Below are 24916 nucleotides of genomic sequence, written 5' to 3'. Positions count from 1 at the left end.
AGTATGAAGCATTGCATTACTGTGTTGGTTTTGATGTTGAAGACCTATATTTTGAAACAATACCTTGTGATGCATTGAGCGTGTATGAATTATAAACGATCAAATATTGTGCTGAAACTGAACGTGTACAAATCATGAAGTCTTGTGGAACATAACAATATCTGCTTTTTCAATCGCAGCCGTACTATATGGTGTTTTAACTTGTTTTGATTTCATTCAACCAGCTATTCATTTGTATTTTATTTTGCAACATTGGTTTGACATGCAACAATGCGCTTTTGAATTTCTACAAGCAAATGAAAATTAGCTGGCTTTTATAAAAGTGTCATTGTATGTTTTCTAATAGTACGTACGTTTCCTTTTTGCATTTTGAAAAATGTGTGCCCTATTAAATTGTCTGTCATTCTGAATAAACAATATTATTATAAGCTGTGAAATAAAGAGCACGTCAAGGTATCATGAAGGATTTTCGAAGGTAAAAATAAATTTTTGGTAATTATGTTAACATGGTGATATTATGTGGTCTACTTTACTTTGGTTAGCAAAGGGCCATTGCTATCATTTGTTGTAAGGTAGATTTACAACAGATCAAATTGATAAAGACCAGATAAACATAGATACGGAATGGCCCGTTTCGGCGAGTTCGATTCGGGGAGTCCAATTCGGCTAGTCCGATTCGGCGAGAGCCCTTTTCGGCGAGTTCCCTATACAGCAATTTTTTGGATTTTTTTTTTAAACTATTAGGTGCCGTAGCCTAATTATCATTGCCGTTTTAGGGTTAGGAGTTAGGCTACGGTACCCGATAATTTTTAAAAAAAATTTCAAAAAATTGCCGAATAGGGAACTCGCCGAAAAGGGCTCTCGCCGAATAGGGCACTCGCCGAATCGAACTAGCCGAATTGGACTCGCCGAATAGTAGCAGACCCACGCCGAATAGTAGCAGACCCACGTAAGGGATCATCATCCGCTTTAAAGCATATGGGATTATGAGCCACTCCTGGTAGCTTTACGAATCATTCTTTTCCATTTGTCCCTTTCAGTTTTGATATTTTTTAATGTTCAAGGCTCTGTATTAATTTCTATCTATTTCATATTTGCTTTTAGCCTTTTCTACTTTCAGTTGCTTTTCTTGTTATGTTTTTAGCACTACATTTCGAAAATATAAGGAATTGTTTTATCGACAATCATAGATTCTGAAGAACTTTTAATCTAGTTTAATAGTTTTTAATAATAGAAGCATTGGTTTCCAGTGATAGTTTCCAGTGAAACAATAGAAGCATTGATTTCCCTGGCTGTCCTTTTCTTACCATCAGCGCCATACCATCTTTCAAAAGCATCAATTTCTATCTTTTCTTTTTTGTAGCCTCAGTTTTGAATTCACAAGTAATCACTAGGAGTATCATGTCTTTGCAATTGATTGAGTTTCGCTTTTAAGTATGCCATAAGTATCTTTGCCATAAGTATCTTAATTGTTGGAAATATTATGTTGAAGATTTTATTGTTGTAGCTGAGGTAGCAGGTTTTGCTGGGTATATTTGTTTTGTTGTTGAAAAAGAGTGATATCACTCATACGACGTGCAGAACATTACATAATTTTGTTAGTTGTTTTTAAATATGAAAACTACAGTACTTGAAGCTTTTTCCAAACTGCAAGACAAATGCAAGCTTGTGTAGTCAGCAATACAATAATGCACCACCCTTTTAGCTGCAATGTGTTAGTCGTTATAATGTACCCCATAAGCCCTTGTGATTCAATCATTAAAATAACTGTAGATAACGTGCATTGTGAGCTGCTACAAGTCCCCACCACACTTTACCATCACTGGATACATTAAAACTCTCCATTGACATGCTGCCTCATCTAACTCTCAATAAAATGTTATTAGTGCATAATTTTATTAATAAAGTAGTATGTTTACTTTATGCTGTCTTTTTACAGATGATCATCAACTCGTGCATGATCCCATTCCAATAAACTATGCCCAGCAAAGGTATGAAAGTATTGGAGTTTCTATGCTATTTGGATTCTAATTTTTCGAATTTTTTGTTTGTTACGGTATTGAGGTACGTAAAAATCAAAGTTTTTGAAGTTTTTAAAGTCTAGTCACTCGACTTCACTTTAATCACCATCAGGCGTTTTGATCTTTAAGTGAGAAGGATTGAGAGTCGGATGAGAGTCATTTTCTTACAATGAATGAAGCTTAACTTTGTTAGGTTTCCAAATTGATCTTTATCAGTCATGTTTAAGGATTAACACCCAATTTAATTGATTTTGTCGTGGTTAAGTTTGTAGCGATACGTATTAGTATAAACACCTATTAATTAAGATCTATTCTTGCCCAGCTTTTTGACAGACTTAGATGAGAGCGCATTAATGTAGTTTTTATGGATCACGTACTGTGTTCTTATTAGTTAGTTTGATTCCTGAGATGGAATTACTTGTAGCTTATATTTAACAATAAATTTAAAATCACTTCGTTTTATTATGATATTTCTCTTCGTTGCCGTAGAACTCATTGATCCAGAAAAGCCTACCGGTAATTTCTTCATCTTTTAATTTACAATATGTAAATATTTTCAATTAATTGATAACAAACACGCCCGGTTTGTCACCATATGTTCACTATGGCCGCCGAACGCACGCGACGTATCACTCGTGACAGGATTTGTGCAGATGTCAAGCCCAGTTTTCTTTGTTTTGAATAAAATAATATTCTTTTTTACGAAAAATGACTGCTTACAATATATGTCTTGTTTGTTGTCCGAGCCAGAGAATTAATGTAAAAAGGGTCACATTTCTTGGGTCCTGGTTTTAGTTAGCCTTTAGTCTATATAATCACCCAAACAACAAAATTTGTCGTTTTACATTGATTCAACGTCTGCAGACGTTCAATCAATGCAAAACTGACAGATTTTGCTGTCTGGGCAATTGGGTAGCCTAGTTAGTTGTTATATAATTCGTTTTCCTAATATACAAGTTTGGCTGCGCTACCAAATGATGAAATCACTCTTGATTTCCAGCCTGCAATTTTGTCTTTTTTCATTGATCCAACGTCTGCCGATGTTGAATCATTGTGAAAAAGACGAATTTTGCTGTCTGGGACTGATACTTCGACAGTCATCAGTTCGACATTGACTGAAAGCAGCTGGACACAAATCATTTCTGAGCATCCCGACCACTTCATCCAAGTTTTCACCACTTGGCATTTGCCCATACACCAGGGGTGCCCAAACTTTTGAAGCCACAGGCGGCATTTCGCTGTTTGCGATGGTTGACGGGTTGCATTACTTTTTACTCGTACCTAATTTGTCCTAGAAATTCGGCCTAAGGATTAAAATTGTGTATTGTAATTTAAAGTAACCAAATACGAAACGTTTTTGGTTATCCAACTGCCTAACAGGTGATATATCATTATTATGTAACGGAGTGATGCCTTATTTTGTCTTTTTGTTCTTCAAGGCTAAGAAAATACCTTTCTACTATATTGGGCTACAAAGTTTTGGAATTCATGTGGCTTTAACTACAAAAATTAAGGGTAATCTACTAAGTTGTCTTCATGATAAACGACATAACATGAAGAAGTTATGAGCTCAGACCGGAACCGCAGATATTGTTCCTGCGGGCCGCACATGGGCACCCCTGCCATTCACTAACTTGTTCATGTTTGCTTTTTGTACATTTGATGTTGACAGTCTTTTAACATTTTCTCTTTTTTAGGGATATCCATCTCTCTGATTCATGATGATGGAGAGATTGGTGAATCATGGAAGAATTTCATGGAAGAAATGTTTACTGTGGATTTACCTGAGAACTACAGGTAATCGAGTGTGCACGAGTCCAGCTCGATCCAGCTATATATACTGCATCATGCTTTGTATTCTATCACGTGATGCAAATCAAACGATAAGCCTGCGTAGTGTGAAGATCAAGAAAGATACTGAAAAGGCCAAAGTTGTTAAAAAATAACTAAATGAAATTATCTAAAGCTTTGTTCAATTGCGGTAACATTCGTTTGCTTAGGAAATTTGCAGCGGAGTATGTACACAAGCAGCCTCTTTACTTTGGATGCGTACTAACTTTAAGGGTTGGACGCATCAACACCAAATCATCTACCGATTAAGAAAATCGGCCGCTTAAGCAGATTAATTACCAACCTTTTTTCCATGTGCACCAACGGTAATCCGTTGATTAGGATCGCTGATTGGAAATCCACAGTTAAGCTTTGCGCAAGCTGATCCTTAATCAACAATATAATTAGACAATTAGCTTAATCGGCCGCTTATAAGATCCCCTGTTGGTGCATCCGACCCGAAGTGTAAATTTTCAGGGATTTGGGACTAGATATACAAGCCGAAAGCCTGAAAAACCTCAGTGAAGAAGGCGTTGTTGAAAGCATTAAATCGACCCAATGGAAGCTGTTTGTTTTTTCCCACACTATGCACAACGAGCTGACTAATGACGAAGTAGGTGTTTTTATTTATTTTAATAACACTTTTACAGCCTTTTTTAAAACACAGAGCACGAACAAATCGTGCTTGTCAATATGAATGGTGTCAAAGGCCATGATGATGCATGGAATCAAATGGCCCAACTCCGCAGTGTAATGTTTTGTCACTGAGATTTACCACGCGCGCTGTATAGAATCTCGAGTTTAGTAACATTGCTCCACATTGATTCATCGTTTGCAGATATAGAAGCAGTGTAAAAAACGATTGATTTTCTCTCTGTATAGCTTAGAGCTGTGTCTCTGTATAGCTTAAGTATAGCTTAGAGCTGTGGCTCACTCCATTGAAGTTTGAATCTTCCAGTGACTGCCTTTACTTTTCCGCTTATTAATTCTATTGTTGTCGTTTTATAGTCATCTAACGTAAATGACGTTCATACAAAACAATAAACGCAATTGTGACAAAAACGATGCCGAAACCCACTATTGGTGAGATTTTCAACAAGCCGTTTGTGAAGCTTGTGATAGCCCAAGCGTTGTTTTCATCAAATTATCTTTTTCGTTAACGTTCGTTGAATGAGAATCTATTCTCGATATTTGATGGTCGAATACACACGTCTTTTTTGTTTGCACAAAGGCGGTTTTCTGTCGATTGAACTACTTTCTATGAAGGAAGAATTACAAGTTGTATGAACGTCGCTTAAACGTTGTTCTTTATTGTAACATCGTCACATTCAATATTTATTTGTCATAAAGAAACAATGCTCTGCTATATATAAATCTCCATATTGCATGTTAGTCCGCCCTCTCGCGGAGTGATCTTTTCGAGACGAATCCTGAGCAAATAATCATCCTCATCCTGGCGGAAGCCAACGACGAAAGCTTCATAAAAGATGTACGTAAATCTCTATGCGGTGAGTATTGGAAACGAAAGACTCTTTCTATGGTGGTTAATTTTGATTGGTTTGACCAGGGGTCTTCAAAGTTGGGTCGGCCGTGGGAAGAATTTTTGCGTCTCACCTTTGTTGCAACCTTAAACTGAAACCGAAATACATGAACGAAATGATTGAATGTGTTTGTAATTGAATAATGCGGCTTGCCAGTACCCTTATGTCGCAAAACGCGGCTCATGCTTAGAAGACTCTAAGCACCCTGAATTAAACATTGAAATATTGAAGTTATGTTTATTTATTTCCAACTGGACCATTGGTACTGTATTACCAAAAGGATACATCCCTTAATGTAGGGATGTAATCCCCTTATAGTAGTAGAGGTAATCTCGTTATGTGTAGCTCCACATGCTTGATAACACTGCCCACAACTGTATCTCACGAGGCCGAAGACTGAAAATCTAATATTCTTCACACAAGACTTTGGTAACCGCACTCAAATAAATAAAGCATCAGAAAATGCTTCGTTTGACAATATGCATGTTATGTAACAGCTGCTACGTTTGAAGCATCACCTTTAGTTATAGCTATGGTTCACTGGTCGAAAGTATGAAAAAGCGCCGTTTATAACCATGCAAACTTTTACCTAAACTTTGAGATGCTTTTAGAGGTTTCCACGTGACCGTGCCGCTTTCCATTGAAGCCATATCACAATATAAAAATTTCCAGTCAAAAATTTTTGAGAAAGTTTCTATTGAGTGAAAACGCCGATTGTAAACGTTGCTAGCAAATAAAGAGGTACAGAAAAGTTTTGAATCCCTTTTTCTTATTGAACCACAGACATTTTGTTTTCTTATTGTTTGAGCAACTTTTCGTCGCCTGAGCGTTCAGACAAAGTGAACGAAAAGAACGAAGCCTCGGAACGCTGAAACCCAACTCATGGTTTAGCAAACGTTTCAAAAACTAAATATACTATACTTTCATCTTGAACAACGCACCATTTTCAGCTAAAAACCGGTTCAATACGTATTTCCTTCCTGGTAGTTGATCAACTGTCTGAAACTAACGAAATCTGAGTTTCATCAGTTACATTTACGTGAAAGCAACGTGTTTTTGGAACATCTTTCACTTCAACCAAGTTTCGTTATGCTTTTCGTGATCATACACTAGTTGAAACAGTTGCTGGTGTTATCAATCTTACGTATGTCCTGCTTACGTTATTTCAAATGCTAAAAATTACCTTGTTGTAGTATATAGTATAATATTGACGCCATTGTGACTAACACGGATCCCTTTCTCTTGCGCCACCGCGCGATTAATGATAGTCGTTACAATTGCGCACTAGATGGCCCATATGAAAAATATTACTCAGTTTTCCAATTTCATCAGCAACAAAGCCTGTCATGTTTACAATTAAGTTTCCACGAATTCTGATTGAGTGATGACAAAATGTAGATGACTAAAAACGTTTATACAACGTATCTTTTGCAGTGTTTTCTGGATTTTTGAGCTTCCATTTAGTAAATGCCACGTCACCAGAGAAGATCTTTTCTGACATTATCGCAACAGTGTCACCAATGTACATAGTCTTTCACCCCAACGTGCTCAACTCAGAGGTAAGGTGTTTGCCTGTACGTGTCACAACAACTTGTAGCTCATGCGTTGGGGTTGGGCGTTAGCCAACAAGAAAATCTTCATTTTGGTTAATGACCCTTTGATGTTGAATCAATGTTATAAAGATAAATTTTGATAACAAACCGCACAATATCTTTTTTTTAGCTTTGTTGGTGTTCAGATAAGGAAGTAGAGAACTGCTATTGCTCTGCCGTCGCAGTAAGAGGAAGTTTCCTCAGTGCGTGGTTTATTTCCTTAATTACTGAATGGGTTCTTATTATATGCAGAGAGTGGGATTTCCCATGGCTGGTTGCATTTTTAAGATAGTAGGCTACTCTGTTTGTCCTGTGTCTTCTTGCAAAAGGTTGTTAATGTGCAAAGCCTTTTTCTTTTCAATGAAGTTTGGTTTTCTGCTAAAGCGCTTCGAATCGGTTATACCTGAATGGTGGTCTTCTCGGCCAAAAATACGAAGACTTTAGTAACAAATTTCTGCATCTGTTGAAAATAGAAACTCTTTGTTGCTTATCATTTATGCACAATTGAGCTGATTAAGTCGTTTTGCTGTGTTGTTTAACCTCAACTTCGCTTTAAAAGTCGCTAACTTCCCCCAGGTAATGGTTTAAAGACGCTTGAAGTTTTAATCTTTCGACAACAAGCAGGTTTCTCTTCATACCCAAGTAACCTCATTTTGTGTTTAAACAAATTATTTTTTGCAGTGTACTTTAGACGTCATGCGTGACCACTTTCGTACCCTTGGATTCATCCAGGTGGAACGAAATCATGTTACGTAACAGAAGGCCAAGCTCGCATGCACTTTGTCGTTTTAGGACCAAGAGCAGCACATAACACTCATAGCGAACAAAAGCTATCCCAGTGCGGAGGGTGTCACTTTTCGCGTTGTTTTTAACGATACCCCGAATAACAAAGAAGTAGAAGCCACTTTGTTCAACCCATGCACTTTGCTTTTTCAAAACCCAGGTTTGTAAGCTGAACAAGGAGATAGTTGTAACGTTGCTTATCGTACTTTGTCTGTTGTACAGTACTGACGATGGGACTTATTGTTATTATTCATATGTCAACGATTAGACAGCTTTATTATTTTTTGGGTTGTTTTTAGAATGAGCATAAGTAGTAAGTACTGTACTAAATCAGCAAAAAACAGAAACCTCACTTTTAAAGTCTATGGAACGAAAAAGTGAATCCAATGCATACAGTTGTTCTGCCAATGTTGGTTGCCTATCTGAGTGGTGAGAGCTCTGGTACGGCACTCGAAAGGGTGCTGGTTCGACACCGCTCAAGAGCATGCGGCTGTGGCTTTAGCAGGACACTTGAAGGCATGCCTGAAGGTAGACACGAAATCTGCTTCCTTGCCTTCCCCTGCACTTAATCTAAATCGTCAACCACAGAGCGCAAGCCTGGATACGACAAATAGTTGTTCTGACATTCGAAATGTGCTTAGGTCTCTCGCCTGGGGTCATGGATGTGACGGTGTACGCCTGCCCGCCTTGTGATCACGATGGTGCGTCCAATGATGATACTGATTTCGCCGACAGTAGAATTCAGGTATGCTGGCAGGGTACGCAGAGTGCTATATTGCTGCACGTTTCGACTTTTAACGTCGTCTGACTTCGTCATGGACGTGACGTGTGTAATTGTATAAACTGGATGGAAACTACCCAGGCAGCAAATCAGTCGTTTTTTACATTGATTCAACGTTTGCAGACGTTGAATCAATGTAAAAAACAACCAATTTGCTTTCTGGGTACGAAACCACTACAAAAAATCAGCCATTTTTTTACATTTATTCAACGTCTGCAGGCGTTACAACAAATCGAAGTGTTTTACAGAATACAATGTTTAATCAATGCAACGTCATGCTTTCGCATTGAATCGGTGAATGAGTAGGGATTTTGAAACGAACCCGTTGTTCCTCTTTTAGTTAGGAGATGTCATGAAGGTTTGGATACAGTCTGAATTGGATAAAGTGAACAGCATCTTGGAGAAGAACAACAACCCTTTCCATTTTCTCTGTCAAGCTCTACAAGTCGATCCAAGCAACCCGAAAGCCGTTGACATTGTTGACCAGTGAGTTCAATGTGATTTCTGCCCCTAAACCATGGTTGTCAATAGATCAATTGACCTAAACATTACCTTCCCAGACAGAAGTCAGTCGTTTTTTACATCGATTCAACGTCTGCAGATATAAAAAAAACGACTGATTTGCTGTCTGGGTTCAAACGACATTATAGAAACCATGACGAATATGGAAACATTATTTTATGAAATTGTTTCTCAAAGCCTGCCAACATCTTTACTACGTTGGATACACAACATGAATGTCGGTTGCTTAGTTATGTGATGAGATCTTTACGCCCTTCGAAAGAGCGCCGGTTCGACACCGCACAAAACCACGACAGTAGCATAGCCGAGTTCTGAAAGCCCTGATACGACACTTGAAAGGGCGCCGGTTCAATACCACTCAAGAGCATGCCACTGTGTCTTTGGCAATACACTTAACAGCATGCTTGAAGGTGGACACGAAGATTGGCTTCATTGCGTTCCCGTCCACTTAATCTAAATCTTCAACTATCGGGTGTAAGCCTGGATACGACAAACAGTGAAATGAAAACCAAACGCGGATTGCAATAAAATCGTTGCAATTTTCAACTTTACGATTATTTTGTATAAGACTACAACCTCTTCGTTACAATATAAAGCCAGCTTACCAGCCGGCGAAAACAGTTGTTTTGTACCGATTTAGACGTTGAATGGACGTAGACAGGCAGATTTTGCTGCTCAATAGGACATTCAATATTTTCCTGAAAAAGGGTGAAAAGCGATATTTTGAAAAACACATTTGGTTATACAAATTATATCGAGTGAGGGGTCTCAGTCAGGTTCGTTCTCGTGCAGGGTACACATTTTTTGGTCAAAAAAGATTCAATCACGTGAAATAACTTGTTTCCCTCAGTACCATCATGCGTACACCTACTATACGAAGACGGAATGGCCCGTTTCGGCGAGTCCGATTCGGCGAGTCCGATTCGACTAGTCCGATTCGGCGAGTTCCCTATTCGGCGAGAGCCCTTTTCGGCGAGTGCCCTATTCGGCGAGTTTTTGAAATTTTTAAAAGGAAATTATCGGGTACCGTAGCCTAATTGCAATTGCCGTTTTTACATCGTTTTAACGTCGCTAAACGTTGAAATCGTGCAGAAAGGAATAAAAAGAAAATGTTTGGACTATTAATTAAATTAAAATTCGTCATGTCAGTTCAGTTGTTTTTATTTCTGACCATCATATGAAAAACAATACACGTCAACATAGCAAAGGTAGAAGCGACAATTCACGTCAACATAGCAAAGGTGTAGAAAAAGGTAGAAGCGACAAAACGCGAACGTTAAAACGTGCTTGTGACCAAAGTAAGTTATTGAGTTGAAAGAAATTTGGCAAGGTTGCAACATCTTCAAAAAAATTTAAGATATGAAGGAAAAATAAAACAAAGAAAATGTTACAAAAAAAATAATGTTTATGTCTATAAGTTAGTACTTTTGAATAGTTAAAATCATAGGCGCCTAACTATTTTTTTGGCCGTGGGGGCGAAAGCGTGTTTCATCAGCAGCAACGTAAATTCAGCGAAATGTCACGCAGATGGATGACGTAATTATGTCGTCACACTAAGATTGCTTTTATTGCCACACTCGGAGTTATCGCTACGTTCGACCTACCGTTAATTATTATAAACAAAGCTCGACCAAAACACATGCTATGCGTCTGCGTTGGCTAGCGGTTGATGGACTGCGACTCTTTAAGCTAAGCGCAACATAAAGTTTAGCAACGAACTAGATTTATTAGCATGAAACAAGAGACGAAAAGGTTTACTAAAAGGTATACTGTAAATGGAATGAAAATACTAACTTGATCATATGCTTGAAAATATACCTGTTGAAAGCAAAATCATTCATGTTTACATCAATTCAACAGCACGTCACCTTTAATAAATTTAAAAGTTGCTGACATCCGTAAACAGCCCTTGAAAAATAGTTACAGAGAGACGTTTGATTAAGTTTTCGACTTGACATTGCTCCCTTTTCACTACAATATCGCAACTTATGGCTGACCAGCTTTCAAGTTCCAATTCGCTGTAATACGCCCGTTTTCGTGTTGCAGATGAAACAAAAAATGCGCATATTCCCCGCCTTTGATCGGGTTTCTATGGCAACGGACGTGTGTGCGCCATGCAGTTTGCGCGAGTCCGTTGTTGTGTTGATTATGTGGCTTGTGCGACTGTGGGCAGTGCGGTTTGTACCAGCCCTTGTTACGTTGGTTAGTGGTAACCTCGGGCCGAGACTTCAAGTTCATTTTCACAGCAACCGATTCACTGCCGCGACAATTCTCTGCAGAAGTTTCGACTTTCGAAAGCGACAGGAGGCTGTTTGCAAGCGCATTAAGTTAAACGCACGCTGCGTCAACGTAGCAAATTATGTTGTTTTTGGGTGCATTCAACATCTGATGACATTGAATCGACGCAAAATGGTAGATTTTTGCTATGTCACAGGCAGCAAAATCAGTCATTTTTACATTGATTCAACGTCTGCGGACGTTAAATCAACGTAAAAATGACAGATTTTTTTGTCTGGGGTGGGATTGTAGCATCGCTACTCGTTCTAGTGATTATTTACTGCGAAGCTGTTGCGGTTTGTATTTAAAAATGTTTTCCTGCTGCCGATCGCTAGTTCATCTATTGTTTTATGTATCAATGCCGCATAAAAAGTTGCTCCCACGCGGAAATATGCGTGGGGGCTTGGCCCTCACGGCTTAGGCGTCTATGGTTAAAATGATTAGTTTGGATCAACAAATGTGTGACCTAAACTCCTACAGCTTAGATTGAAAGGAAATTATCGGGTAGGCTACCGTAGCCTAGTTATACCGACCAGCAAAAATTTGTTCCAAGAACCCAGTTAGCCTAACAGTTCATTTTTACATTGTAGTAACAGAATGAAAAGGCTAATCAAATGTGTGGCCTATCGTTTTAACGTCGCTAAACGTTGAAATCGTGTAGAAAAGGGTGCTTTTGCTGACTAGGATACGTTGAAACTGAGAAACATTCACAGAAGCCCTACGATACGTTGCATTTTTAAGATAATGTATTCAGACGTTGAATCAATGTACAAATGAAATGTTATGCTAAATGGGTTCTTGGAACAAATCGTAGGGCTTCTGTGAATGTTTCTCAGTTTCAAAGTATCCTAGTCAGCAAATGCTTCCTTTTCTTCACGATTTCAACGTTTAGCGACGTTAACACGATAGGCCACACATTTGTTTAGCCTTTTCATTCTGTTACTACAATGTAAAAATGAACTGTGTTCTTGGAACAAATTTTTGCTGGTCGGGATAACTAGGCTACGGTACCCGATAATTTCCTTTCAATCCAAGCTGTAGGCCACACATTTGTTGGTCCAAACTAATCATTTTAACTATTCAAAAGTACTAACTTATAGACATAAACATGATCTATTTTATTATTTTTTTGTAACATTTTCTTTGTTTTATTTTTCCTTCATATCTTAAACTTTTCTGAAAGTGTTGCGACCGTGCCAAATTTCTTTCAACTCAATAACTTACTTCGGTCACAAGCACGTTTTAACGTTCGCGTTTTGTCGCTTCTACCTTTTTCTACACCTTTGCTATGTTGACGTATTGTTTTTGATATCATGATCAGAAAGAAAAACAACTGAACTGACATGACGAATTCAAGCACGTTTTAACGTTCGCGTTTTGTCGCTTCTACCTTTGCTATGTTGACGTGTATTGTTTTTCATATGATGGTCAGAAATAAAAACAACCGAACTGACATGACGAATTTTAATTTAATAGTTCAAACATTTTCTTTTTATTTCTTTCTGCACGATTTCAACGTTTAGCGACGTTAAAACGATGTAAAAACGGCAATTATAATTAGGCTACGGTACCCGATAATTTCCTTTCAAAAATTTCAAAACCTCGCCGAATAGGGCACTCGCCGAAAAGGGCTCTCGCCGAATAGGGAACTCGCCGAATCGAACTAGTCGAATCGGACTCGCCGAATCGGACTCGCCGAATAGTAGCAGACCCATACGAAGATAACTCATTATATTGTGCCTGTGGTGCTACGTTTTGTGCAATAAAGGATGAAATGAATGCTAAACCGATATCAATGCGCTTTTCTCTCTGCTATTAACTGTTCTTTGGACAGACGCTTTGGTCTTTTGAAATATGCTCCGAGCGCGTTTAGATGTCGTGAAACGTTAATCTGAGTGTAAAAAATTTATTTCTAAATCGTAAACAAAGGCACGCGTTACCATAACCACGAGCCAGTATTCTGTTGATACGAAACTCTTGAGGCGCATTTCCTTGTTTCAGTTTTACTTCCTTGCCTGATGCTTAGTGCTGGTTTATGTTTATTTTTCCTGTCTTTGACGTACAAGCCCGTTCTTCATTCGTATGAGATAGATTTTTCAAAGCTCGAGGCAGGTAATGGAAGCCAGGTTGAGCCAGCCATACTGTGCAGTCAGTTTAATGCAGCACAAACAGGGCACTCAAGGATGACATGGACAGCGATTTGTTCTTCCGTACACATTCGCAGAGCGCTTAAAGATCATTGTTGTTCCGTATGCATTCGCATGGAGCTGAAAGAGCCACTGTTCTCCCAAACGTATTTACAGGGTGCTGCTTTTTCATATTCGATTGCGCTTGACCAGAGTAGACGGAGGCATGTTCATTTTCACGGATCACGTGACCGCTGAGTCACTGTATCTGTTCAGCTTGAACGTTCCTACTGTTTATATTGTTGTGATTTAACAGCGTTTTCTCTTTTTTGCTTTGTTTACGTTATGCAATGTTTGGAGAATGTGGTGCAGCTGACTGAGCTAGTATTTTACTTGGTTAAGTGTTTTGAAATTTCAAGTTTAAAATCTAAACAGCTTACGCTCAGTCAAAAGTAGCTTGGTGTATGAGTGGCCTGTAAGATAGACAACTTTTAGATTAAAAGTAGCAGAGTTTTCACGGAAATAACGGACAACCCGGCCACAAAATCCGTCATTTTTACATTGATTTAACGTCTGCAGACGTTGAATCATTTTGTTTTCGCTTTGTGTGCGCTTTTGATAGATTTTTAAAATAAAATATTGAACAGGCCAACAAGCGTCACAGTCAGTTTGATTGCCGTGTGTTGGAAGTGTGTGCCGACAAACAACCCAGACAGCAAATCAGCCATTTTTTACATTGATTCAACGTCTACAGACGGTTGATTTGCTGTCTTATGAATTATGCTCAACAATTTTTTTTTAAATGCTCTATTGTGCCGCACACGAGTATGTATGTTACGCGTAGGTGATGTTGGGTTTTTAGGCCAAAACCTTAATGTAGAGGGATACACCCAGCCAACAAATCGGATTTGCTGATTTGCTGTCTGGGCAGCAAGAAAGTGTACATTTTCCACCCCACAAAGTTGCCACTTACATCAGCTGTTTTTTAGTTTCTTAGAGCTTTTGCTTTTGGGACGTAGCTGTCTATCAACTATCCCATACAAGCAGGTTGTCTAAGTTTCTAAACAAAGTATGTTTTTAATATAGTGTTTGAAAATTAATAACGATGGCTTAGTGGTGAGTGTGTCCGTCTCCAAATTGGTAAGCATGGGTTCATATCCCGTCGAGTCATACAAAAGGCTTTTTTAAAAGCGCTGCCGAATCTTGTTTCCGCTTGGCACTCAGCAATGGAATGGATTCGGGTAATAACGTACTTGGCTGCACCTCTATACGGTTGCACTGGCCTTGTCTGCTTTGTAAAGCACTGAGGAGTAACGCAAGATCTGCGATAATTAATCACAGTGCTATATAAAAACACACATGATCATTATTAATGCACTTTTTAAGAAAAAACGTGAAATTTTATCAAAAACAATTAAAATCATACGCGCTTGATGTCTTTCCATCGGTGTTATTTCATATTTGGTTAATGCTGTTAGTTTGCAGTATTTTGACGTTTTAATATGAACTCGGTTTAATATAATTCACAAGTGAAACATAAGACAGTTATTTTTAACCTGAGGTTTCAAAAAGCTTCTTCACGAAATCGAAGCTCAGTTTCTCATCATAGCTACTAGTTTTTGCTGAAGTTTTTATCTCTTTCATTGCAATTTGATTACTTTACATTGTTGCAATGCACATTATTTCTTCGTTGACTCAAAAATAGAAAGAGATAGATTGGCAAAGTTTTGCAGTTTATACATCAAAAAATGAGTTTGAACGTTATCACAACGGCAAGCGACGTTAGATTTATGCGAAAAAAGAATTGTGCAACCACTATTCTCTTTTCCCAGTTTATCTTTTTGTGCGTTGGATTTTCCTGAGCCATTGAAACAACAGACACTTAGTATTTTGTATAGCCGGAAAAGGATATGGGCGGCAATTTTCCGCTTTTCCAATCTTTCTTTTCAATTTACTGTATAAGAGTTGCTGACTTTGCGTCTTCCATTTGCATTTCCAGCAGCAAGTCATCGGTTAACAAAAGACATATAAATTTTTAATTAGTTTGAAGTAATTTTTTGAGAAGATAGTTATATTTTAAAACAGAAAGTGGTATTTTCGGGCATGCGTTTTTTTAAAGGTGAGTCCTGATTTACGTCTGGTGTTTTTTGCTACCTGCTAATCTGTAAGTTGACTGATGATAGTGCAACTTAAAAAACAATACTTTTATTGCATCGTCGTGTAATGTGTGTCAGTGTCTTCTTTCAAACATAACCAGAAACATTATGGCAGTGAAAAACATAAAATAATTGCAATTAAACTGTGATTTCACGAAACTAAAGATAATAATTAATACACTGCGTTACTGCACAATCACTGAAGGGTAACCCTTCCTGTTTATAGTTTACGTCGCGTTGGGAATTGTTAAATGAATCACTTGATTGCTTGTTTGCATTATGCATTGCCACCCGTTTTATATCCAGGCTGATGTAATTAGCGTTAGCAGGCAGCGTGAAAAAGCTTCTGTATCTGATAAACTATATTGCTTTGTCACTTGATGTGATAACGTAAAAGGAATTGTAAGTGTAAAAGTAGAAAGACGGTAAGTGATAGTTACCGAACTATTTATTTTAGGAAAGCCCTTTGTTAAATTTATCAATTTTTTTTAAACGTTTTCTAACGTGTTAAAAAAACGAAATATTTTGTTACGTCGTCCGACGTTGAAACGGTGTAAAATAACTACCTTTGGTTTCTGGATGCTAACAAGCTCCTATCCTCAGAAATCTTACCGAGTCCTTCCGCAACCACGTGCCGGAGGATCAGTTGCGGATATTCGGAACGCAGCAGGGTGCGGATGGGGAAGGCTCCGTAGGTGAGGATATCGTTTCGCAACTTTAACGTTGATCAATGTTTGGCTATCGTACCCACGGGTCGCTTACTACGTCAAAAAGTTATTTCACTAAGTTAAAGTAACGTCTTCCGATTACATTTTGAGATCGCACAAGTAAAGTGCTTTGTTGACTGAAGCTATTAGCTTTTGGCTTTGCTTTCATGCACTATTTCAATATGCATTTTAAACCTCTGTCGTTAAAAAGAGTCGAAGTAAAGTTTTTGTAAATTACGTTGAAGTGATGAAAATGTTCGTCTTTCTTACGTCAGGCAACAGCAAGGAATTTGCGCCGACCTTGCTGCATTTCTCCGCCACTCATGGGCTGCGTAACTTGACCGCTTTGCTGCTGCGTTGCCCCGGGGCTGTACGAGCGTTCGGAACAGCGAATTGTGATGGCGACTATCCGACAAACCTCGCTGAGAAGTATGGCCATTGGGAACTCAAGAACTACATGAATTCTTACATGGTAATTTCTATTTGTAGAATCATGCATGCTTTGCAGACCTTAACTACTACTGCTATCTGACTAAAAATTTTTGAGATTTTTTAACTGTTTGTTGACTCGTAACATAAAAGCTTTTTGTTGCCTTGGGGAAGCAGTAAAAAATGAAAAAAAAAAAAAGTCAAAAAAACGTTCATTCAGACTGTTAGCAAGCGGCTACTGAAATTGTCTATTTTTTTCAAGCCCTGGTGATATAAAAACCAAATTTGTCACCTGGGAAAGACAGTAAAAAGACGTTAAAACGTTATTTTTTATAAAATTTTGTTCAAACAGTTACCAAAAATTGGCAAAATCTCGAAAATTTATAGATTAAGAATGTAACAAATCAGGCCGCATCTGTAGGCAGTCATGGTGGAACGTGGCTTAACGTTTTGAAGTTGCATAAGCTGCTGAATGAAAAACATTGGCCACGCTTTTTGAAGGAAAATGAATCGTTCTTGCATTCCTGCTTTGCGGTTGCAGTACTATTTCACTCCGTGGTACTACTTTGTGTACCGCGGGGTCAATAGCACCGCTATCGTTTTGCATCTTCGACGCAAGAAGGACAGTTATATGGCTGGTGCAATGATTTATTTATTGCTTTTGAACTAGGTTCAACGTCTGCAAACGTTGAATCCATACAAAGACACTTAACTCTTGTTTAGGCTATCACATCCCCGTGAACAAGCTCAGTATCCAATCCGCTAATCAGTCGATTTTTACACTGGCTTGCTAGCTGGATTATTCATTTTAAACGCTAAAACAATATATGATAACGGCAAAACAATATATGATAACGGCAAAACAATATGTTAATGGTAAAGCAATACATTTACCGACAAGTGTGAGTACCATCACGCGCCATGTCTAGTTCCCCTTCGGCATCGCACCTGATTGTACGATACGCATGACCGGTTTTGTCAGCTCATTCTATTGGTCACTGGCAGTTTTAAAATAGTCTAACTTAAGAATGAGGGTTCATTGATAGTTTTTAAAAGTTAATGGCCCGATTTCAACGTAAAATTGATGAACGGTAGGGCTATGATTAAAAAAATTAACTCTACTATTCTTTTACGTCTACTTCACGTCTTCTCACGTTTACTTGACGTTCCACAACTTAATCTCTTCATCCGTTCTACCTCACTCTGGTTGTCTAATCACGTGACCTTGTGAAACCAGGAAGTGTCTGCGATGGTCGACTATGAGATTGGAAGCTCCCAGAGCACGTCACAGATGATGGCTCAGATGGTGACTGGGCGATATCTATCGGTAAACGAATCGTAAGTAAAATCTGTCTTATATCGTGTTTACTCGCATTGTTCCATATTTTGCTCATTTGGGCTGAAAGAAAGGATTGTGGACCAGGGTCTTGTGAGGATAAAAATATTACATAAGACATAAGAACTTGACGCTTAAATCTTGAACTTTTCGTTTTGCATTAAGATTAGTTTTAAACGGGTAACAAGCTTAAGTAATATAAAACATATCTTATATCTTCCTATTTCCAAGCATATTCTAGCAATTTCTTACTGCTGTAAGTCGTTTATTAAACGTAAAATCAACACAAAAGCTTGATCTTTCAGCATTTACGATACCAACCATGGCCAGTCTGGGACCCTGCCTGGGTACGTTCCCATGAAACCGGTGGCTTTTGGCAGTGACGTAAATGAAGTGAATTACGACAGACCATTCTTGGTTCCTATCCCTTCAGCTGATAACACGCCTAATTATGAAAGCATCTTGGCACAAATGATAGAATGTAAGTTTTCCACTATTTGCGTAAATTTAACGTAATTTTCAATATCGGCTCACCGACTCACGGGAGCTTTCTAAAGTTTTCAGCTGCAGTGTGTTACTTAGAAGCTCTCTACAGTTATTTATGAGGTTTTTCATATTTTGATTTCTAGCGGACGAAGATACATATATGACTTTCGAAAATCCTGAGCAGGACTCACTATTCAGCTCTCACGGTTCATCTTCATCTTGGCAAGGTATTATGGTTTGATTTAAGAGCATTTCTGTAAAAACAAATGCTATAATTAAACCAAATGCTCAACATTCTCTGTTTATTCTATCAGTCCTGGACCGTGCCACTCTTCGGCCTACGCAATGACTCAATTGTTCTGACTTTTGCTATTTTACGTCTCACCGAGCGCTTTTTTTTTTTTTAGAGGAAGCTCCTCCACGCCCACCGCGTGATCATCTTCTTTCCGACTCCTACCCACTTCCTGCTCCTCCTCCTCCCACGGAAGATCCTCCTCCTCTTCCTTCAGAGAGAACGGAAAAGACCCAATCAATCAAACCCAGAGGAGCGGACCGCGTCTCATACGAGTCACGTAAGCGATTTTCTTTTTATCTTGTGATTTTCTTTTTGCTTTTTTGATTCTCTTTTTTCTTCGTCTCTCAATCCAACATCGAGGGCCTCAAACGAACATGTAGTCCAAGTTTTTCTCTGTTATTTTTAATTATTTCAAGATAGGTTTGTTACTACTTGCCAGGCACTTCCCATCAGTTTTCTCAGTGGCTTAGTTTACGTCATATAACATACGTCACCCATGCGACGACGCACTTGTTTTTACCGTTGATGTTTGTTCGTTTTCCAGTGGCGATACCGAAGATGCATTCGTACGTCAGCCCCGCTCAAAGGGAACTGATTATTCTGCAGCAAAAGGTCAAGAACAAAGAACTGACAACCAACCAGGTGGGAAATAATCCAAGTCGGACCGATTATAAAAACACCTTTCATTGCTTGTTTTCGCTTTTCTGTGAGCATTTTGTTCATGCTTTTTTATTGTTTGTTTCAAGTAAAAAAAAACTTATTAATAATTGAATGTATTGCAAGAAAAGCAAATTTTCAACCTTTAAAAGAATGAAAATCAGCCAAGTAGTTATGATATTTTAACATTGTTTTGAATAAAGCTTACAAGTCAACTTGTGCAGGCTGTGAGCCGTTTCAAGGAATGGGAAAGGAAGCACAAGGAGCAAGCCGCCTCATTCCAGTTCCAACAAGAATGCCTTCAACGAGTGAGAAACAGTCTGATGAAAAGTAAAGAGCTCAAAAGGCAAAGAGGTGCAAACTTTGTGGTAGTGAAACTACACAAAAAATAGGGAAAGGAATCACCGAAATAAACATTTATTGAAATGTTGTTGTTGTTGATAGCCTAGCCAAATGATTTAAATTTTAGAAAAAACAAAACAACTATTGACTTGTTTTCTTTTGATGCACAAAAAATAAATTGTTATGTTATTTGGCAACTTCGACTTTTTTTCTTCTGTAGATTATTCTTAGTCTATTTTTATGCATAGGCTCGGAAATGCAAATAGCAGTGAGAATTCTCCCATTTCACGTCGATTTCACCTTCTTTTAGGTGAAGACGACAGCCTTGAAATTACTAAACCGATTGTAGCCGGCTCCTCCACATACGACGCTGTCCTTCGGAAGACAAACGAATCCGATCCCTCCGAAATCATCTACGGGAGTGCCAAAGTCAGTGTTGCCAGTTTTCAATCCGTTTAAAATTATTTTGACGCCATATTTGAAGCCGTTTTGCTTTAAACCCGCATTCATGTGTGATCAATTAAAAATGACGTCACGACGATAATAGCCAACACCTTTAGCTTTTTGTCACGTGTATTCTTTACTCTTCCAGATGCCGATGAAGCCTGATGACGGCTTCCGCAAGTCCATGACTGATACCTCCTCCCGCCCAGAGAACTTTTACTCCACATCTTCCTCCAGGATCGGAGCCGCCATGATGCCGAATGACAATCCCATCGCGGCTGTTCCACGCAAGGATAGCAGGCCACGGGCACCAGCTATGGTTCCTTATGGGTGCGTTTATTTCACATGTTTTCAAACCAAACTCTTTATTATCGTGAGATAAAATGATTGCAAGAATTTTTTCTTTACACTTTAGAAAACACTTTCATCAGCTGTGCGTTTTCTTACGGTTTTATAACAGATCTTTTTCTTTGCAGAACTGTTCAACCTCGCCACAGTGGTATGTCGCGCCCCCCTCCAGTCCCACCCCGAGACGATACGGCTGCTGCGTCGGCCCCATACGTACCCCCTCGGCCCCACGGCAAGTGGTGATTCCCCGCCAGTTCGACGTTAAATTTCATCTGTTTTGCCTTAAATTAACGGCTATTGCAAGTTTTTCTCGCCGATGGCATTCTTTTTACTTTCACGTTATTTCAATGTCGAAGAACTGCAAAAAACTTTCAAGTTTGAGAACTTTTTAAGTCTCTTCTACCTAATATATTCCAGTGCCTCAACAAATCCTTCACTCGAGTCAGTATAAAGTTGCCAATCCAGCATCTGTAACATTTTGCTGGCTTGGGAAAAACAAGGGCTGATTTCTCACAGTTATTCTACGTCGAAAAATGTTGATTTGATGTTAAACATAGCAGACATTTTAGTTGAAAACTTCCTTTAAAACCGAACAATGAACACAACATAATATGGCTTTTTAAGCAACTTTTGCATAGAGATTACCCTACTGCCAAAAACCTTCCTACCACATAAAATCAATGATCATTTTCGTTTTACAGTACAACGGCTAAAAGACCAACTAATTACTTGCACTGTCGTTAGGTGTATAATTTCATCGCTGCATCTAAAGACGTTCATCTTAATCAAGGCTTTTCCAGCAAGCAAAATCCGTTTTTTTTTCATTGTTTTGGTGTTTGCAAACGTAAAAGCAATGCAAAAGCAACGAATTTTTTAGCTGGAATATTTGTGCAATCTATATTTTAACGTGCAACGTACTTTTTGTGATTTAGATGTAACTTATACTGTAATGTAACATCACTGTATAATCATGTGCAAGTTTTAATTCTTCCAATTCCGCTGTAAAATTCTCTCCTTGATCCTTCATTGTGCAATTCGCAAAACGAATCACGGATTAATGCAAAAAAGCGCCTTATTTATTCGCGGATAAAAACTTATCATTTTTTTACCAAATCTATCCTTTATATGACATTTGTGAGGAAATATCAGTTTTCAAAGATCAGTTTAACTCACGTTGTTCTGCACAGCTAGCGAAAACCTGTCGTTGTTGCATTGTTTACACGTCTGCAGACGTGGAGTCCATACAATAATGACGAATTTTGTTAGCCAAGATGCTGTGTTATGGTTTGCACGTATGAGAACTTACGCAACCTCTGCGGTAGGCTGCAGTTTTCTTATCTGGGTACTGTGCCTGTACTTTATCAAAGGTTTTTTTTTTTGCGAAAACGAAGCTAAAGTGAAGTGACAGGTTTTTCTTACTGTAATATATTCTCTCATCTTAACCAGATGTGTATAATCTACACTGTATAATGTTACATGAGCAATCATTCTACTGAAACAATATCAAGAACTCTTTTTTCTTGAATGTTTGGTTAGTCTTTTTGTAACCTGATATACTTATAATACAATTTGGGTAGAGAGGTAACTCTTTTAAACCATAAACAGACATAACTCAGCAACAACACTACATTTAACATTATAAAAACAAAAAGCGAACGTTTTCGGCTAGTCATATAGCCCTTTTCAAGCCTATAAGAAAATACATTATTAAAAGAAATGCTAAAGAATCATATAGTATCACAGCAAAAATATGGTCAAAGCTAAACATTTGAGAAACTGCCTCGCTCACACAAAATGATAACTGAAAATTACACAGCACAACGGGTCAAGTATTTCAGAGGTAAAATTAATTGATTGTTCAGACAAGGACTCAGGCAGATTACGCAAGAAAGACAGAAGCACAAGAGATAGTGGCACAAAACAAAGTGAATGCGAGAAACACAAGACGTGATAATTCAATCAAAAAACTGCTAAAAGGTAAGAAGCTCCGCAAGCAAATAATTGCCTGTTGAGCCCTGGGTTTAAAGATTTGATGATCAATGCCTTGTGAATCTTGGTGTCGAATTCGGACAAACACTTACGAACAATTTTGAAAGACTGCAAAGACGGTTTATTGTTAGAGCACGATTGGCAGTTTCTAATATGGTCTTTAATTGCACTGTTTTTATTAAAATTAGCTAAATTCAAATGCTCTCCCACTCTCATCACCAAATGTCGTGTGGTCATACCAACGTATGACGATCTCGCATCATGCGAGCAAGTGAACTTATACACGACGTTAGAACATAAGCGGAAAGGAGTTTTAGACTTCAACTGAAAATAATAACCAGCTTTAAATGTTTTATAAACGGGAAAAATCTTAACGTTAAACTTCAAGGCAATAAATCTGGACAAACTTGTGGCAAAACGTTTGGATTCCTTGCCAACAAACGGGATTGTTAGAAAGTTTTTGAAATCAGGTTCCTCAACTGGAGACGTAGTGGAAACCGAATTCAAAAATCCTCTAAGAACCTTGTTAAAAAACCAAGTCGGATAATGATTAGCACCAAAGTATGAGCGTAATTTATTAATTTCATTGTTGAAACAGTCATTGTTCGAGCGAATGTCGCGAGATAAGGCACTTGATCAAAGCAGATTTGTAATTAGACGGGCAAACAGCGCTGAAATTAAGGAAAAGATTAGTGTTTGTAGGTTTACGCCTGTTTGTAGGTTTACGCCTGTTTGTAGGTTTAGGTTTGTGCTGTGTAATTTTCAGTTATCATTTTGTGTGAGCGAGGCAGTTTCTCAAATGTTTAGCTTTGACCATATTTTTGCTGTGATACTATATGATTCTTTAGCATTTCTTTTAATAATGTATTTTCTTATAGGCTTGAAAAGGGCTATATGACTAGCCGAAAACGTTCGCTTTTTGTTTTTTGTTTTTATAATGTTAAATGTAGTGTTGTTGCTGAGTTATGTCTGTTTATGATATACTTATTCGGATTAAAGCCCAACTATTTTGCCTTACGATAATTTTATGTTTGTTGACGTAACTTCTGATAAAATCGGAAATAAACTGTCATTGTAACCATCAATTTACATTTAATTACATTCTTGTCAATAATAAACCAGTATCGACGATATTTCCATGTTGCAATTTCTTTCGAGTATCCAAGTTACGGCAATATCTGTTCCCTTTGCAACTGCTGAGTGCAGATGTTGCATTTATGCCCAGGCAGAAAAATTCGTCAGTTTTACATTGATTCAACGGTTGCAGACGTTGACTTAATGTACAACTAACGAATTTTGCTTTCTGGGCGTGCAAAAATCTGATTTTGCAAGGTGAGATGACAAGAAAGCGCGAGTTATGGGTTCGATCCTTTATAAAGCCAATGTTTTGACTGCGATAAAAATAAATTCTGTTGTAAGGTGGTGAAATGTTTGATCTAGAACCCAGACAGTAAATCAGTCGTTTTTACATTGATTCAACGTCTGCCGACGACATTAAAATCAATACGCAATTAGGTTTGATTATGGGTTTACATTGATCGTTAAAAAATAATTTATATTTTGAATTGCTCAACAATCGCTTGTATGATGATGCGGTTTCACTGCTCTTGCGAGACTGAAGTTACGGTTTAAAGATTAGGCTGCATCTCATCTCTATTAAACCAAAATTTAAGATAAGAATACTGTATTTGGACTTACTAATTAATTGTCCCTCGGGTTTTAGCAGGAGTCTGTTCTCAGGCGGGAACCATCTTTTTTTTCATTGTCACTTTTTTACGCTGAAATCAAATAATCTATCTACAGTATACAACTATACATTGCTGGTTTCGAAACCTAGCCTATTTGCTTGGGAATAGATGCCCGACATGCCGGTTTGTAAAGGTGATAATTACTATCGGTACCTCGGAAAAGCTGGTATTTTTTATGTAGTTTCAGCAGGGGCTCCGGACACTTCCTGAGAGTGGGGGGGTAATTTAAGCAGGGGCGGGAACGATGTTTTGACATCTACAGGGGCTTATTGGATTATCGCATCACATATAGGCTACTTCTGGAAGTTCGCTCCCCAGACCCCGTTCGCATTACTGAAAGCTTCAGTTTCTTATACAGCGTCTTAGGCTGCATGTTTCGCGCCGAAGGCGCAAAATTTTTGCCTTTCAGTACGATTTAAAATCGAAAAATTCTTTCAACGAATCTTAAATCACGAGCAAAAGCTTTTTAACATTTACCACATTTTTTGAGGTTTTGAGACAATTTT

The 24916-nt window shown here is 38.2% G+C and overlaps 1 protein-coding gene across 1 annotated transcript; it reads left to right on the top strand.

Annotated features, from left to right (window-relative positions):
* Positions 1 to 431: 431 nt before the first annotated feature.
* On the top strand, positions 432 to 23795 carry LOC145764738 (phosphoinositide 3-kinase adapter protein 1-like). Its single transcript, XM_082576394.1, has 20 exons — positions 432 to 475; positions 1940 to 1991; positions 3719 to 3818; positions 4329 to 4464; positions 5245 to 5359; positions 6827 to 6951; positions 7777 to 7927; positions 8409 to 8512; positions 8889 to 9034; positions 16233 to 16324; positions 16612 to 16808; positions 18003 to 18103; positions 18407 to 18582; positions 18731 to 18814; positions 18995 to 19159; positions 19427 to 19524; positions 19764 to 19893; positions 20192 to 20310; positions 20474 to 20655; positions 20802 to 23795. The coding sequence occupies exons 2-20, from the start codon at positions 1979 to 1981 to the stop codon at positions 20914 to 20916; spliced, it is 2349 nt and encodes a 782-aa protein (XP_082432520.1). The 5' UTR covers positions 432 to 475; positions 1940 to 1978; the 3' UTR covers positions 20917 to 23795.
* The last annotated feature ends 1121 nt before the right edge of the window (positions 23796 to 24916 follow it).

This window comes from Aplidium turbinatum, chromosome 2, assembly GCF_918807975.1.
Source record: "Aplidium turbinatum chromosome 2, kaAplTurb1.1, whole genome shotgun sequence".
NCBI classification, from domain to species: Eukaryota; Metazoa; Chordata; class Ascidiacea; order Aplousobranchia; family Polyclinidae; genus Aplidium; species Aplidium turbinatum.
Note: the sequence above shows the minus strand (reverse complement) of the source record. Positions and strands in the feature narration are given on the sequence as shown.